Below are 13,848 nucleotides of genomic sequence, written 5' to 3'. Positions count from 1 at the left end.
TGTGGTACAATACTTTTAATGTGGCGTTTTCTGTGGTTTGTTTTCCCCCAGTCGGGCGAAACGTCTTTGGAATGAGACTAATTTGAACGAAAATGTCCCTTTTCAAACTTTTTTTAAGTGAATATCATCAAACTGAATACCCTGCGGCACGCTTAATGTTGCGTCTCCGTGTCATTGACTGCATCGGTCTATGATTGGAACAACCTCTTGTACCGTGAGACGTTCTATGTGCGACAAGGGTGGATCCCCTGTATTTAAGTTACCATTTTCACTGTCTTTGTTTAAAAGATTCTTAGAAAACGTGTAACTTTTAACATATTAATATCAACATTTATGCAGAGTTAGACATCAGCTATCAGACTCTTTCATAATGCATAGTGTTTATTATTTGTGTTGTCTACACAAGTTTATTCATAAAGTCCTTAATCACATCTACAGACTCAGACCGTAGAACTCACACGGCCAGGGAAAACACTCCATATAATATAAAATATCCATTTACAGTATAAAAATGTGCGTAATCATGGAGGGACTTGGAGAGTTCTCCCGTCCAGCCTGTTATGGGGTGTGGGGAGTGGGGGGGGGGGGGGGGAGACCTTTCCTTTGTTTCTGTGACCACTAATAGGCCAGTAGTGTCTGAGACCATGCATCCCAACCAGCATGTTTTAGTTAATCTTACTGAAAAAATCCTGATAATCCAGCTCCTTTAGTAATTTCTCAATATTCTCTGCAACATGGTCCACTATCAACATGGTCCACTGTTTACTATGACATGTCATTATGCTTATCATTTCCTTGTCATTTATCCAAGTTAGTTACACCACAGCATTGTTAAATACTTCATCCCGATTGGGATCAATAATGTTCCACGGGTGTGTGCATTATGTTGCCATAACGGGACGAATCTGCCTTTTAACAGTTCTATATCAAAGCACTAGCAATCAAACATTAACAACCACGCTCAAACAGAACTAGCAACCAGGTTTTTACTTGACAATGCTAAAACAATATCCTGAAAGCACCGCAGAAGAATCGTACATTTCAGTATGTCAGTAAAAAAACAATAATATTATAGATTAAAATAGCTAATGTCTGCTCTTTGTCGCTAACTGGTATAAGTAAATTAATCCGCTCCAGGTGTACTGTTGTTGGAAAATAATGTACAACGGGTTGTGATGTGGCCGAGACAAAGCCGTTGTTGCTTACCACCGCAAAGGTATCAGGGACAGTCCCTTCAGGGCTTCGGCACCTGGCTATTGGAGGCCTACAGGTAGGCTGAGCATATTTGGGGAACACGCTTAGTATATGTAGTCACGAGTTGGAACTCCTGAGCTGAGCCACTGAGCTGTCAAGCCCCTGCAAATAACTTGTTATCTCCATTTAATTGCGTTTCATCCGGCTCTACTTCCCACATAATGTTTCAATCCAAACCTTAATTACATAGCTTTATATGGTGTGGAAGTTTCTGAGACTTTGGGAAACAAAATAATCAGAAGTCTGTGCAATAAGCCATATTGTCCTATGGTCTACCCTCAACTGAACTATAGCTAGGGTAGGGAACTTGGGGTATGGTGTAAACCAGCCAGAGAAATCTTGATTTTCTCTGAGGTAACTCCCTCTGAGGTAACTCTCCAAAAACATGTGACTAGCTCGCTTGCTTTAGCAATAGATGTGCCTAGCCTTGTGGAAGAATCAGCCATGATCAATAAGTGCACAGGCAGAGTGTGCGCAGGTATCAGAGTAGGTATGTAGACAGACAGGTAGGCCATCCAATAGTTTCATTCAGGCCAAATTAAATGATTGAACAACGGTTCGATCAATGCTAAAGGCATGCGTTCGCCAGAGATACAGGATTCGTCTGGTTTTGGACCATTTGATTTGGTTATGCTGTCGATAATTTCAACAAATATGACAAAAGAAGCTTCTGAGATAAATTGCCTACCCTAGCTTTAAAAATGTTGCCGTGGGAAAAGGACAATGACGCCCATGTTATGCACACATGACATGAGCTCTTTCGTACGTTACTAATGCTGTGTCCCGTGTGCAGGTGTTCAAGTGGACAGGTGACAACATGTTCTTCATCAAAGGAGACATGGACTCCTTGGCCTTCGGTGGAGGAAGGTAAGGCGTTATGAGCAGCTTGCTTATGCCCGTATCAGACGGCTGCCGGGAAGCAATTATAGAGAAGGCAACATAAAGCAGATTAGCATTTGCCTTAATTGAATCTGATGATAAGGTATGACTTTCAGCGCATCGTGTCCTTGAATTTTGAATCAAGGATCCCGGACGCCTTTTCACTCAACTTCTTATGAAGTGTAAGGCAGCTTTGAAGGCCCTTTCCATTTAATTTGTAATCTCTCTAATGGCAGCCCATTTAATGATTTGGAAAGCATTTTGGCTTGCATTGTTTGACTTTAATAGTTAATTACAGGTTGAGGAGACCAGTTGTACAATATAAATCGCAAGGTCCCTCAAGCTGATAAATTCTAAATGGCAAGAAAATGTTTTATTCTTTTCCCAATTGTTGTTGCTGCTATTGGTTCCTGGCTCGGCTGATGTGTGACTTAATGAGTGTTTCTTGCTCCCTCTAGTGGTGAGTTTGGTCTATGGCTGGACGGAGACCTCTACCACGGCAGGAGCCACTCCTGCAAAACCTTCGGGAACCCCATGCTCTCCAAAAAGGAGGATTTCTACGTGCAGGAAATAGAGATCTGGGCCTTTGAGTAAACCGCGCCCCAAGCCAGAGGGAGGAGAGGGAGAGAGAGAAAGAGAGAGGGGGAGAAAGAGAGGGAGGGTTCAAATTCAAAGTTTTGGGGGTATAGGAGGACTAATTCACAGGGAGACTTCCTCCTAAGAACACGGACGAGATGTGGACTAACTGGACCGGCCCCCTCCGGGCGGCTGGCCAGCCTATCGGAGGCACGTTACTCCTGCAGTTACTTACGGAGCTCGACGTTACCTTTTTGTTTTTCCTCTCTTTGTGAAAACTTACCTAATGTGTGTATCTTGTTACGGCCTTGTGCAGCATCTTTGAAGACTAGCAGGGGGCGGGGGGGGGGCGGTGTGTGTGTGCGTGTGCGTGTGTAAAGCAGGGAAAATCAGGGTAAAACTAAAGGACTAGATGAAGAGGGATGGCGGTTGCGGCCGTCTGACTGCTGCTCCCCGTCCGAGGCGCGGTGGTGCGACCGGTGGTGGCCATGGCTCAGGTCAGGGACATGCACCCTGCGTCGACCTGGATTCTGTATGTGTACTACACAGAACCTCAAGGAGCCTCTCCCTCCCCATATCCCCCCACCCCTCCTTAACCTCTTTTTAAAAAAACGACAACCTATGTCGAGTCAATAGAATATTACTCACTGTGTGTGTCAGCCTTGATATAGGGAGAACCCCATTTATAAAAACAACTAAAAGCATATAGGGCAGGGAGGGACGTCTAAAAAAAAAAATGCATAAGCTGGTGAAATCCAACCCCCGTTGTAACTTCGTGTCTGAGGCGCTGTGTCAAAAAAACAAAAAAAAAGAAGTCAGTCATGTTTGTGGTCAAACACAAGCAGGAACACTTTCAAATGCAAGGACGCATCGGACGGGAAGATGGGGAGGCCGCCGTTCCATCCAGGGGAAGGCTCATTCTTCAGAGGCTAGACTATAGAGTATTGTGAATTTGTAGTCCTGTCGTTCACGTCCACCCCGCCACCACCACCACCACCATCTCTGAAAGCACACAGCTGTACTCCGAATGCCCATCGTCGTAACGTTGTCCAGTGGGTGTACGTGTACGAGTCCAGCTTATGGGGGGAGCTGCGTGTACTGTTCGTAGACAGTAACGTGTTGCAATAGATTTCTTTCTTTCTGTGGAATATGCAAATGACTGTCATGTGACCTCAAATAACACGGGTTGTCGGCACTTTGGCCGCTGCCTGCCGCCGCTCTGTCCCGGGAGTGAACCTTGTATAGCTTCTACGTCTTGATACACCGTCGCTTTTCTGGTTATCATTTGAAAAGCCCGGGGCGTGGTCTAACTGTTTTACATGCATATATGACAATTATATATTGGTATATATGATTATATATGGATTTATATAATCATATATATATATTGCTGTTAAGTGTGACAGTGATCTATTTGTGCTGATATTTCAGCTGTTAGAATATAATGTATATTACCCTGTAAATTAATGTTAAAATAGTAGATTTGTTCCTATAAATATATATATAAATACATATGCTATATATATATATAAAGTGTGGATTGGTGGGTTGCTTCTAGCACTTTAATCTGGTGAAAAGTGTCATTGCCGGGTTCTTAGATTCTCTTAGTAGTAGCTGTACAGTCCTTTTTTTATTTTGTATTATTTTGATTTGATCACAACGATGTTACAACTTTAGTAGAAAGCTCGCTGCTCCCAATATCAATAGGGATGTACTCTAATGCTGTGTGTCTAAACAGAGGGTTGTTCCTAGGCGCGGGGGTGGGGAGAGAGGGGGGGGCCCTCCTGGTTCCTCTGGTGGTCTCCGGTAAGTCTGTTATGCTTCTTTGAAGGGAAGTTTGTACATAACCATCGTCCTGAGCAGATTTCCTCCCCAGACCCTTCCTGGTCTTCCACACCAGTATGTCCTTGTGGAGAGTCACACAATACAGATCTTTTTTTGTTTTTCCAGATATTTCACAAGAGTACAATGTATCCAGTGATGTATAAATAACAATAAAGCTGAAATTGTTGTAACCTGGAATACACTTTTGTTTTGTTTAATATCTGGTCCTTGTTCGAGTTAAACAAGGACCTGACGATGTCTGAATAAATGTATAAATCTATTTTAAGTTGGTACACTTGGAAACAAGGAACCAAACACAACTACGGGTACCTTTTCCTCTTTTGGGAGCGCATTTTATATTCAGTTTATTTTAGTAGGCTATCTACCACATCCCATAGTAGGGCATGTTAAATAAGCAATAGTATGCTCATTTGTCCAGGGACAATTACCTTGTGTTATTCCCTTCATTTTAAGATACAAGATCTATTAGATTCTTATTATATAAAATATAATTCACTGAATTTCCCCAAGTCGATTTCTTAGCCGATTTGAGCCTCTGTCAAGCAGCTTCAGCGATTCAACGGTTGGAACAGGTTAAATGGAAAGTGAGGAAAACATGCACTCAATATCAATTATCTCAGACTAGAGCTAGTTTGCTGTCACCAGGGAGGGCTGTAATCAGTTCTGGTGACGTGGGTTCAAGGCCCTCAGAGTGGTCACCATGGAAACTTTACATGACGACATTATGGAAAGGTAACTCATGTGAACGGCAGATATAACCTGCAACCAATTGATGGCACAGCAGATTGAGCTCATGCTGATTGGTTCTCGACACCAAGGTCCAAGTCCTGTGGATAGTGGCTCCATGGAAACCGAATTTCAATCAAGGTTTTCCCCTCTTAGAACAAAGTCAACAAATATCTAACCGTCCCATGACCTGGAAAAAGGGATCCATACATTTATCTACTGTAACTATATAACTGGTTTCAGTATGTCCTCCCTAACACGTCTGCTGCTGCGATTCTCACTAGCTCCAGAAAAAGAGAATGTATCTCCTTGTCACCTTGCAGCTCTTCCCTGTTTGCCAGCCCGAAATTGTATTGATTTGTGTGTTACACGGTTTGTTTTAAACCGGCTCCCAATTGGCCTCCCCTTATATCTCTGATCTCCTGCGCCCCCAAGTGTCCTCCAGGTCATCGACCAAAAACCTGCTGGATGTTCAAAATCATAGCTGCTGTCTCAATGGGGGTGTGGAAAGGTCTGAGGGTAACAAGGCATTCGTAGTGATGTGGTGGGAGGTTAGATACATCGCAAATCATTCAACGTTGTTAAAGTTTAAAAAAAAAATGTCTTCAATGTTAATATTCAAAGACTCCCTCACAGGACTTGAACCCATGTCTCAAGAGTTGATTGCCAACACGCTCTCTCTCGTGCACAACCTGGACACTGGCTGTGAGCTGGTGGAAGGTTGTAATTGGCATTACAATTAACAAGACATCATTACCTTAGAAAGTTACATTAGGCTTCCATTGAGAGGATGACGGTACTTGAACCCAGGTCTTCAGAGACGATAACCAGCAGCTCCACCTGCACTGGGTCACCGCGACACCGTATATTATCTGGTCTGAGGTTATGATCAATGGTTCAATTAACATGACATTGTTAAATGTCCTCAAATACATCATTATGATAGGGTACCATTTCTGTCCAGCAACTCCAGACCCATACTTCACACACACTCAGAAGCACTTGTTGCCATAGGAACGTTTATTCATCTCAAACGCTGGGACACATTAAATTATTAAATCTGTAAATCAGAGGAAAATTTGACACCAGCAGTTGTCATGGGTAAAAGCAATGAACCAAGTGATAATTTATTACAAAAATACTGTACAGAACTGTAGAGCCAATGGAAACAATTAAGAGCTTGAGCTGTGGGTTAGCAAAGTGCATTACTGTCCCCTATAGTCTTGCACACGGCAATACCTTGAACCAATCAGAACCCCCAGTCCACCGCCCTGAATCAATCAGAACCTCAGATCTAACGCCCTCAACCAATCAGAACCTAAGATCTATTGCCCTCAACCAATCTTGGAGATTATTTGAGAGACATGCATTTGAAAAGGCAGGAATGCGCAAAAGGCTGACATGAACCAAATGTCACACAATTAAAAGTATCTTTTCAAAAAATGGAAGGCTGAGTGGAAAAGCACTTGCCGACAATCATTGATAGAAAATATGAATAATGATTATAAATAATCACATCCAATACAATAAAAATGTACAGCACAAAAGTGGTTTTACCTAAAGTTTATCATTTTGATAAAATTCATAATTGAATATTCCATGCCCTACAAGGTACATTTGGCAGGTGTAATTTGGGAATTCATCACAAGTTAAGGTGCAAGCTTAAGTGCACTGCAATACAACATAGCATTGTAAAGCAAAGTGCAATTAGGCCTATGAAAGGCATTGCTACAAAAATGACAGTAACATTGCGGCTCCCATTTTCAACATTGTATTGAGCAGGACAGACATTTTGAAAACGTCTGCCCAAACCTCAGTCTCTTGAGTATTTGTTTAGTATAAACAAACCTATAACTGGCGAAGGCAGAACCATAAATTAACTGGACGTCACATTTTAACACAGAAAAGGGGGGTGTGTTTGCATGAGTATCTGCCAAAAAGCAGTGCAGTCATAATGTGGCGAAGTCAAGTTGGGTGAATGAATATTCATATTCATGGGGGAATGGTCGGGTTTGCACTTTCTGGTCAGTAGACCAGGTACTTGAATTCTGAGTAGATGAGAGGAAACAGAACGGTACAGGCTCGGTACAGGATGACTCCACTCTTCACCACAGCCCGCGGTTTGGTGATCCAGGACTCCGACTTGAAGTTGACGTAGATCGCAAACATGGCCACGGCGAAGAAGTGGCCAATCAGGGTTAGAGGCTTGGGAGACAACCTGGTCAAAACATAAAGATACACACATTGAAGGTTCCTTACAATGATAATGACATTGATCGCATTCAGTCACAGAATATCGGATATTTGACATTTATAGTGCTTTGAAACATTGTTATGAGGAAAATATGGCAGTGGGCGCGACTACGAACAAGAGGTTATGAAGAGGAAACCTTTGAAATGAACACATCAGTATTATAAGATGCTTACACAGATAGAAGTCCAATAGGCCCAGCAACACACTCGCCCCCAAGCTGGAAGTACTGGAAGCAAGCCTTCCTCAGCTCATGTAGAGAGTCTAGTAAACAGAAAACCAACAAGGAGGTTATTCTTATCAGGCTCAATACTAACAGTTCGCCAGATTCATGGTCTTGTTTTGACATAATCATCTCACAATTGTTTGTTTTTTTTCCAGACTGTTTTTTTCAAATAAGGCACCTGATTGGCTGCTGCACTACTATTGCTAGACACCGGTAGTGGATGAGGTGTCGTATCCCCCACACACAATGATTTAATAACAGCAACCATCTTAGATATCCATCATTCCCTTGGATGGGTTGATCCCGCCGGCTATATGCAGATACTGACCGTCGGTGGCAGCAAACAGCTCGTAGAGGGCCTGGGCCAACACGTTCACCACAAAGGAATGTGATGACTTGCGTTCCCAGTGGAATTTTTTCTTTGCCTATTGAGGATAAACGAAAAAAGAGTTCAGTGTTATATCACTTGTTGTCTGGCCATCACGCACCTCGGGCCCAGGGGATGAATGGCGACATGGCATATTTGATGCGACGTACATCCCATAATTAGATGGGCTGCTTCTCGCTCCCACGCAACAGGGATGTGCGACATTCCGGCAGCGACAAGGGAATGCCGTGCAGCCACATTGCAATGAATACCTTATTGACCCGAATTTAAGGCCAGGAATTGTTTCTCGAAATGTGTCTGAAAAAGTTGGGTTGTTTTATGTTCAGAGTCTAGATTTCTAAATGTCAATAGATACATTCACTCCTTCCTGGTAATAAATAACTTTAATTTGACCAACTCCATCTGGTTCTATGCTGCTTTCCTTTCCCCATAAGAGATGGGCTGTAGCAGTTACCTTGTTCTGAGAGCAAGTGTTTTTGTTTAGTCTCTACTCTACTTGCAAACAAGTAGACCTTGTTTGCGAGCAAGGAGATTAAGGTGTGCTCGCACAACTTAATAGTGGCATAAATTAGTTGACTGCTAATTGCCTGTATATCGCTTAAGTTCCACACAAACTCTTCTGTGATCTTAGCGGAGGTTATTTACCCGCATTGTGTATGGACAGTAGAGCATCCTGGATGTTCTTATCCTCACGCGAGGGTGTTTTAATTATCATGATTTTCAAGTAAAAGAACTTTCTTTATAAAAAACAGATTTGATCTTGGAAAATTCTCAAAAAATGTTCATCTTATATTCGGGTCACTACGGTAATATGACAATATCGTTCAGGCCATCCCGGCCAACTGAATGAGTTGTGTCCTGTACCTGCAGCATGACCCTGTCGTCATAGAGATCGGGGATGTCCCGCAGTCTCCTCCTCCAGATCTGGACATCATTGAGAGCCACGCTCATCCCCCCCCCTGTGAGCGGGTGTCTCATGTTGTAGGCGTCGCCCAGCAGAAGGACCCCTGAGGAGGACAAAGAGATGCCTGTAATATAATACCTGGGATTTCGTTTTGTGTTAATTTGCCCTTAGGTTTCAACAATGAGGATTATGTGTGGAAAATGTTTATGGCAAACATGGGTATTTATTTTGATCCTATTGATTTATTTTAAGGAAGAACCTGTCCGGGGAATCAATCCATCGTTAGCATCTCCCTTGGCTTCACTTAAACATCTGTTACCAATATAATTTGTAAAAAATACTTTTTTTGTGCAGATTCTGAGCCTATGAGTAATTCAGTGAACATGCCTGCCACAAAGGTAAGCAACAGCATTTTCTGTCCGTGTGATAAGAAATTTTCATTTTGTCCACAAACACCGTACTGACCAGCGCACATTGATTCCCAAAGATGTTAATTTTGTTAGGAAGGTTTTGAAAGAAAGAAAATCTTTAAGAAAAACCTAACCCCCTTACTGTAAAAAAAAAATATATATATACATATATAGAAATCCATACAAAATAACTAAACCTATGTTATGTAAGATCGGTATGATTGAAGTGGGAAATCTCCTGAGACCCTATCTGCATGTTGGGGGATCCCAACATGTGCTCGGGACCCCCGGCTGAGAAGCCCTGCTTAAGGTAACAGTCAGAGACTCATACAGCGTTGCCCCTTTAGTACCTGGCTTGTTGACCGGGGAGGGCGGGAGGAAGCTGGCAGGCATGGACCTGAGGCGGTCGTTCTGTAAGGCCCCCATGAAAGGCTCCTTTATGTGCTCTGGGACAGAGGGATGTAGACAGAGAGAAAGAGAGAGCGATACAGAAAATCATTTCACTCACTCCGCTTGGTCTTAGTAGATGGATTTTTCTAGCATGCCTGCCGAGCACATACACACACAGGGGGGAAAATGCCTTTGGTTTTGGAGCCAAATGTATTGATCCGCCAACGTGCTAGATTAAGGTTTGCAGAGGCTGGTGAAGCGATGTCCTGTCATGAAGTTGTGATGTCAAATGCTTCCATTGCAACTTCCTGGCTCCTACACAACACTGTGTGTATTACTATTTTAACATCCAAATCTCTAGGCGCGTGCTATTGTAGCACTCACACCTTTACCTTTAGAACAGAAGAATTTAAAAACATCTTCTATAATAAACTTTTTAACCACCAAGATCTTTTTCAAACTGCTTCAAGACAAAGACTTGATCTCCTTAAAGAGTGACCGCATAGCAGATGGTCCTCGTGTGATCTCAGGAGGAGCTGTTGCCGTGGTTACCTGGTAACCCTGGGTACACGCGCTCAGCCATGTACTCTGTGAGGTTGCGGGGCATCTCTCCCCTGATGTCCACCAGCACTCTGGTGTCACTGGACGATATCTGGTAGATGAGAACAGGGCTTGGGTTGCCCAGGACCAGCTCAGCATGGTTGGGTTTGAACTGTGGACAATCCTGGACGGGAGGGGAAGACAGGTCCTTTAGATAAAGTAGTGAAGTTTAAAGCTTAGGCAGTCAATATGACCGCTCTCGCCATTGTAATCTCTGATTTGTTTACACTAGTGACGTCTCTCAGTAGAATATACACATATAACTCATCGTCATCGTCATCCGTTATCCGGGGTCGGGTCGCGTACTGGTCTACACCAGAGTAATAAACTCCAGGGACTGTAACGAGCTAACTCAACTGTTGAAAAAACAGTTTGGATTTAAATCAACAGTCCAAAAGACTGCATTGAATATAATTCAGTTTGTCTAAATAAAATTAGGTGTATTAATAGCCGTGTCACGGTTGGTGCATGCTGTTCAAAACATGTCCAATTAAAGTGAGCCAAGGAATCCCTGCATGAGGCTGATGGAGTCGGTCAGGAGAGTTAAAGAACCATGTACCTTCATGATGCAGCCCACGAAATGGGACGATATTTGCGCCTTCCCTGACACAAGAGTTTTCCTGAATTTGGAGAAGCATCCATCAGCCACCACCGTCAGCCCGGCATGGATTTCCTGGGAGGCAAATCACAAACAGTTCTCCACGTTATGTATCCACTCCCAAGTGTTTGTTTGCATGTAACAGAAGGATTGAACTGTAATGACCAGCGGGTTGTAAGGAGCTGCATCGTCCTGAGTCTTACCATAGTTTCTCCTGTTAGCTTGTCCTTGTAGCGCACCCCGGTCACCCCGCCGTTCTGCTCCTGCAGACTGGTGACTGAGCCTTCAATGAAAGTGACGCTAGGGGGGAGTAAAGGTCAAGGTTACAAACGGTGTGCTCGCTGAATCCTCGTCTACATCCATACACTCAATCCACAAGAGTGCAAGATCATTTCAATTTGTTTCGAAAAAAATATATTCTTTGATCTCCTCAACCTTAACTATTTTACAAAATACAAACTTTACCACTGCCTTGTTCACAAAAACGTTATAATAACAATGAATACCAAAAAACGGCTTTATATTTGCTGCTATTTTTCCACGCTGAGCTCCTAACCAGCGGGCCGACGTCGGCCTCTACATGTGGTCCAGTGGGGTGTGTGATGTCAGTGTGCTTCCCCTCACTTGGGCTCGGCCTGGGCAGCCCTCCGGAGGCCCATGATGAAGCGGCCGTGGTGGAAGGCCCTGCCACACAGGATCTTCTGATCCTGCTGGGGGTAAGGGATCTCCACCTCTGTGTTGGTCTCCTGGTCATGGATCACGTAACCCTTCACCACATGGGCGTCCAGACCCTCCACAGTATCTATAGCAGGGAGGAGGAGGAGGAGGAGGAGGAGGTGGTGGAGGAGGTAAAACCGAGAGACACAAGGGTAAGGGTTTGGTTTCCCGTCATCTATTCATTATTCATGCCGGATCTGCTCTCATTTCACACCGAAGTGACGCATGAAGGGTTCCGTAATGTTTTATTTAAGCTAGGAGAGCACCGCACTGTCATTGCCAACCAAGGCAACTTGCATTTTTAAATATTTCGACTAGTCTGTTAAAAGCCGAAAATAATAAAAGCAAACAAGCAAACCAGGAGTTACTCCCACTTAGAGGACCTCTGAGTGCCCCCCTGTACTGACCTTCCAGACCCAGCTCCTGAAGAGCTTTGAGCCCCCCCGGCTGGAGCAGCTCTCCTACTATCCGGTCCGGTTCCTGGAGGTCCCTCTCGATCACCGTGACGCTTCGGCCGTCCCGGGCCAGCACAGCCGCCATGGCAGAACCTAGGACCCCCGCTCCCACGATCACTACGTCCGGTTCCTCCTGCTCGGCGGACGCCCCGCTGTCTGGGTCCCGGCCCGTCTTTGGTGTCGCCTCTTTTCTTCGACGCCCGCTCTATAAAAAATTGTATGACATTTTAAATTAAACTTGTAAAGTTTCTTTTTACTAAATAAAACGAAAGCATATTGAAGTATTTTTATACAGTCTATGATTCAAGTCCTAATTTGTTAATAACCCAGCAGTTGAACAATAATAAAGGCAGGTACTAAACTCAGATAATAATATTATCAATAATTATAATAAAGCTTGAATACATATATGGATGACCATAGGATTATACTTTATTTTTTCTATTTTAATTATACTAGTTATAATGATGACTACTAGTGGGAAGGTTTAAGGTTATGGTTTTTGACTCCCATCTCAAAGGCTAGGGTAGGTTTATGCCTTATATGGCCTTCCTGAAACAAGCTGCCGACTCCGTACCTGCTTATATGACTTGTAGTAATATCTAAATAATACAAAAACAGGCTACAAACTGTAAATCGCAGCGGATAAAGCGTCGAGTTGATACTGAATATGAGAAACGTTTGACCAAACCTATAGTAGCCATGCAAATTAACACTGGTTAGACCAAACGTACTTTGTAAATTAAAAAGATCTTCGCTCAAGATAAAAGGTAAGTCTCTTCTTACCTTTTTACACGGCACCTCTTCATTACTGTCCTTCACTTTTGATGATTTCGGGATAAAATTACTTATCAGTGGCAATGAAGAGAGAAAATCCAGCGGAAGGTCTAGAACCCGAGACAACCAGAGGGTTTTTTTCTTATTATACCTGGTGTATAGTAGCACAAGTCCAAAAAAAAGAGATAGTGCTATGGCAATTGCAAGCTCTTTATGAGCATAATCGAGGACAGCACCGCATTTTTTGTAAATGTAAGTAAAGCTCGCTATTCCCAGGAAGGTCCACATTGTGTCGAAAACAACTATTATATATACATTAAAATGTATAAATGCAAGGTAAAGGTTGCTAAATTAAAAAAAGATTATCTAAATCCAGTAGTGAGTGACAATATTAAAGAATCATTCCTTGATTTTGGTGTGACCTGCCCAGTGCACAGAGCCAGACACAAACAAACCTCGCTCGAACCAGCATCATTTAGGAACCTGTGAACAGTCAATGGAATATATTATGCAAATTAGGAAGCCGGCCAAATTTGGATTTGATGCTTTGATTCTCCCACCTTCTCCACACACTCACCGTCCAATTACAGACGATGTGTTAGTGAGCAGAGCTCACGCTATCCTCGGATAGGACGGCGCTATTGGCAGCGGGAAAACCCCCGGCCACTGATTGGACAGCTGGCGGGCCGGCTAGTAGTATGATGTGACGTCACCGTCAAAGTGCAGGTTTCATACAGTGAAACGACACTTTGCCATGATGTAACATGAATAACTTCTCAAGTTTAGCCTTTTTGTCTTACTTATATTTAATGTGAGCAAATTATACTTTTGTCAGTTCGACAGCATGTCTTA

General features: G+C 43.3%; 2 protein-coding genes across 3 annotated transcripts in view; one reads left to right on the top strand and one right to left on the bottom strand.

Annotated features, from left to right (window-relative positions):
* Window positions 1–4,724, top strand: part of oxr1a (oxidation resistance 1a) — a 50,581-nt gene extending 45,857 nt beyond the window's left edge. For both annotated transcript variants that reach the window (XM_079748630.1, XM_079748629.1), the window contains exons 14-15: window positions 2,048–2,121; window positions 2,592–4,724. In XM_079748630.1, the coding sequence (XP_079604756.1) occupies window positions 2,048–2,121; window positions 2,592–2,727 (210 nt within the window). In that variant the 3' untranslated portion in view covers window positions 2,728–4,724. The remainder of the gene's footprint in view (window positions 1–2,047; window positions 2,122–2,591) is intronic.
* A 1,575-nt stretch (window positions 4,725–6,299) lies between these two features.
* Window positions 6,300–13,450, bottom strand: sqlea (squalene epoxidase a). The gene is made up of 11 exons (XM_079754668.1): window positions 13,006–13,450; window positions 12,172–12,424; window positions 11,672–11,849; window positions 11,251–11,347; window positions 11,009–11,122; window positions 10,402–10,573; window positions 9,810–9,905; window positions 9,010–9,152; window positions 8,086–8,182; window positions 7,708–7,795; window positions 6,300–7,498 (listed from the first exon to the last, which is right to left on the bottom strand). Exons 1-11 carry the CDS (start codon window positions 13,282–13,284, stop codon window positions 7,306–7,308), a joined length of 1,710 nt encoding a protein of 569 aa, XP_079610794.1. The 5' UTR covers window positions 13,285–13,450; the 3' UTR covers window positions 6,300–7,305.
* Window positions 13,451–13,848: the final 398 nt, after the last annotated feature.

This window comes from Pollachius pollachius (genome assembly GCF_949987615.1).
Source record: "Pollachius pollachius genome assembly, chromosome: 1".
Lineage (NCBI taxonomy): Eukaryota > Metazoa > Chordata > Actinopteri > Gadiformes > Gadidae > Pollachius > Pollachius pollachius.
This window is presented reverse-complemented; position numbering and strand designations above follow the sequence as displayed.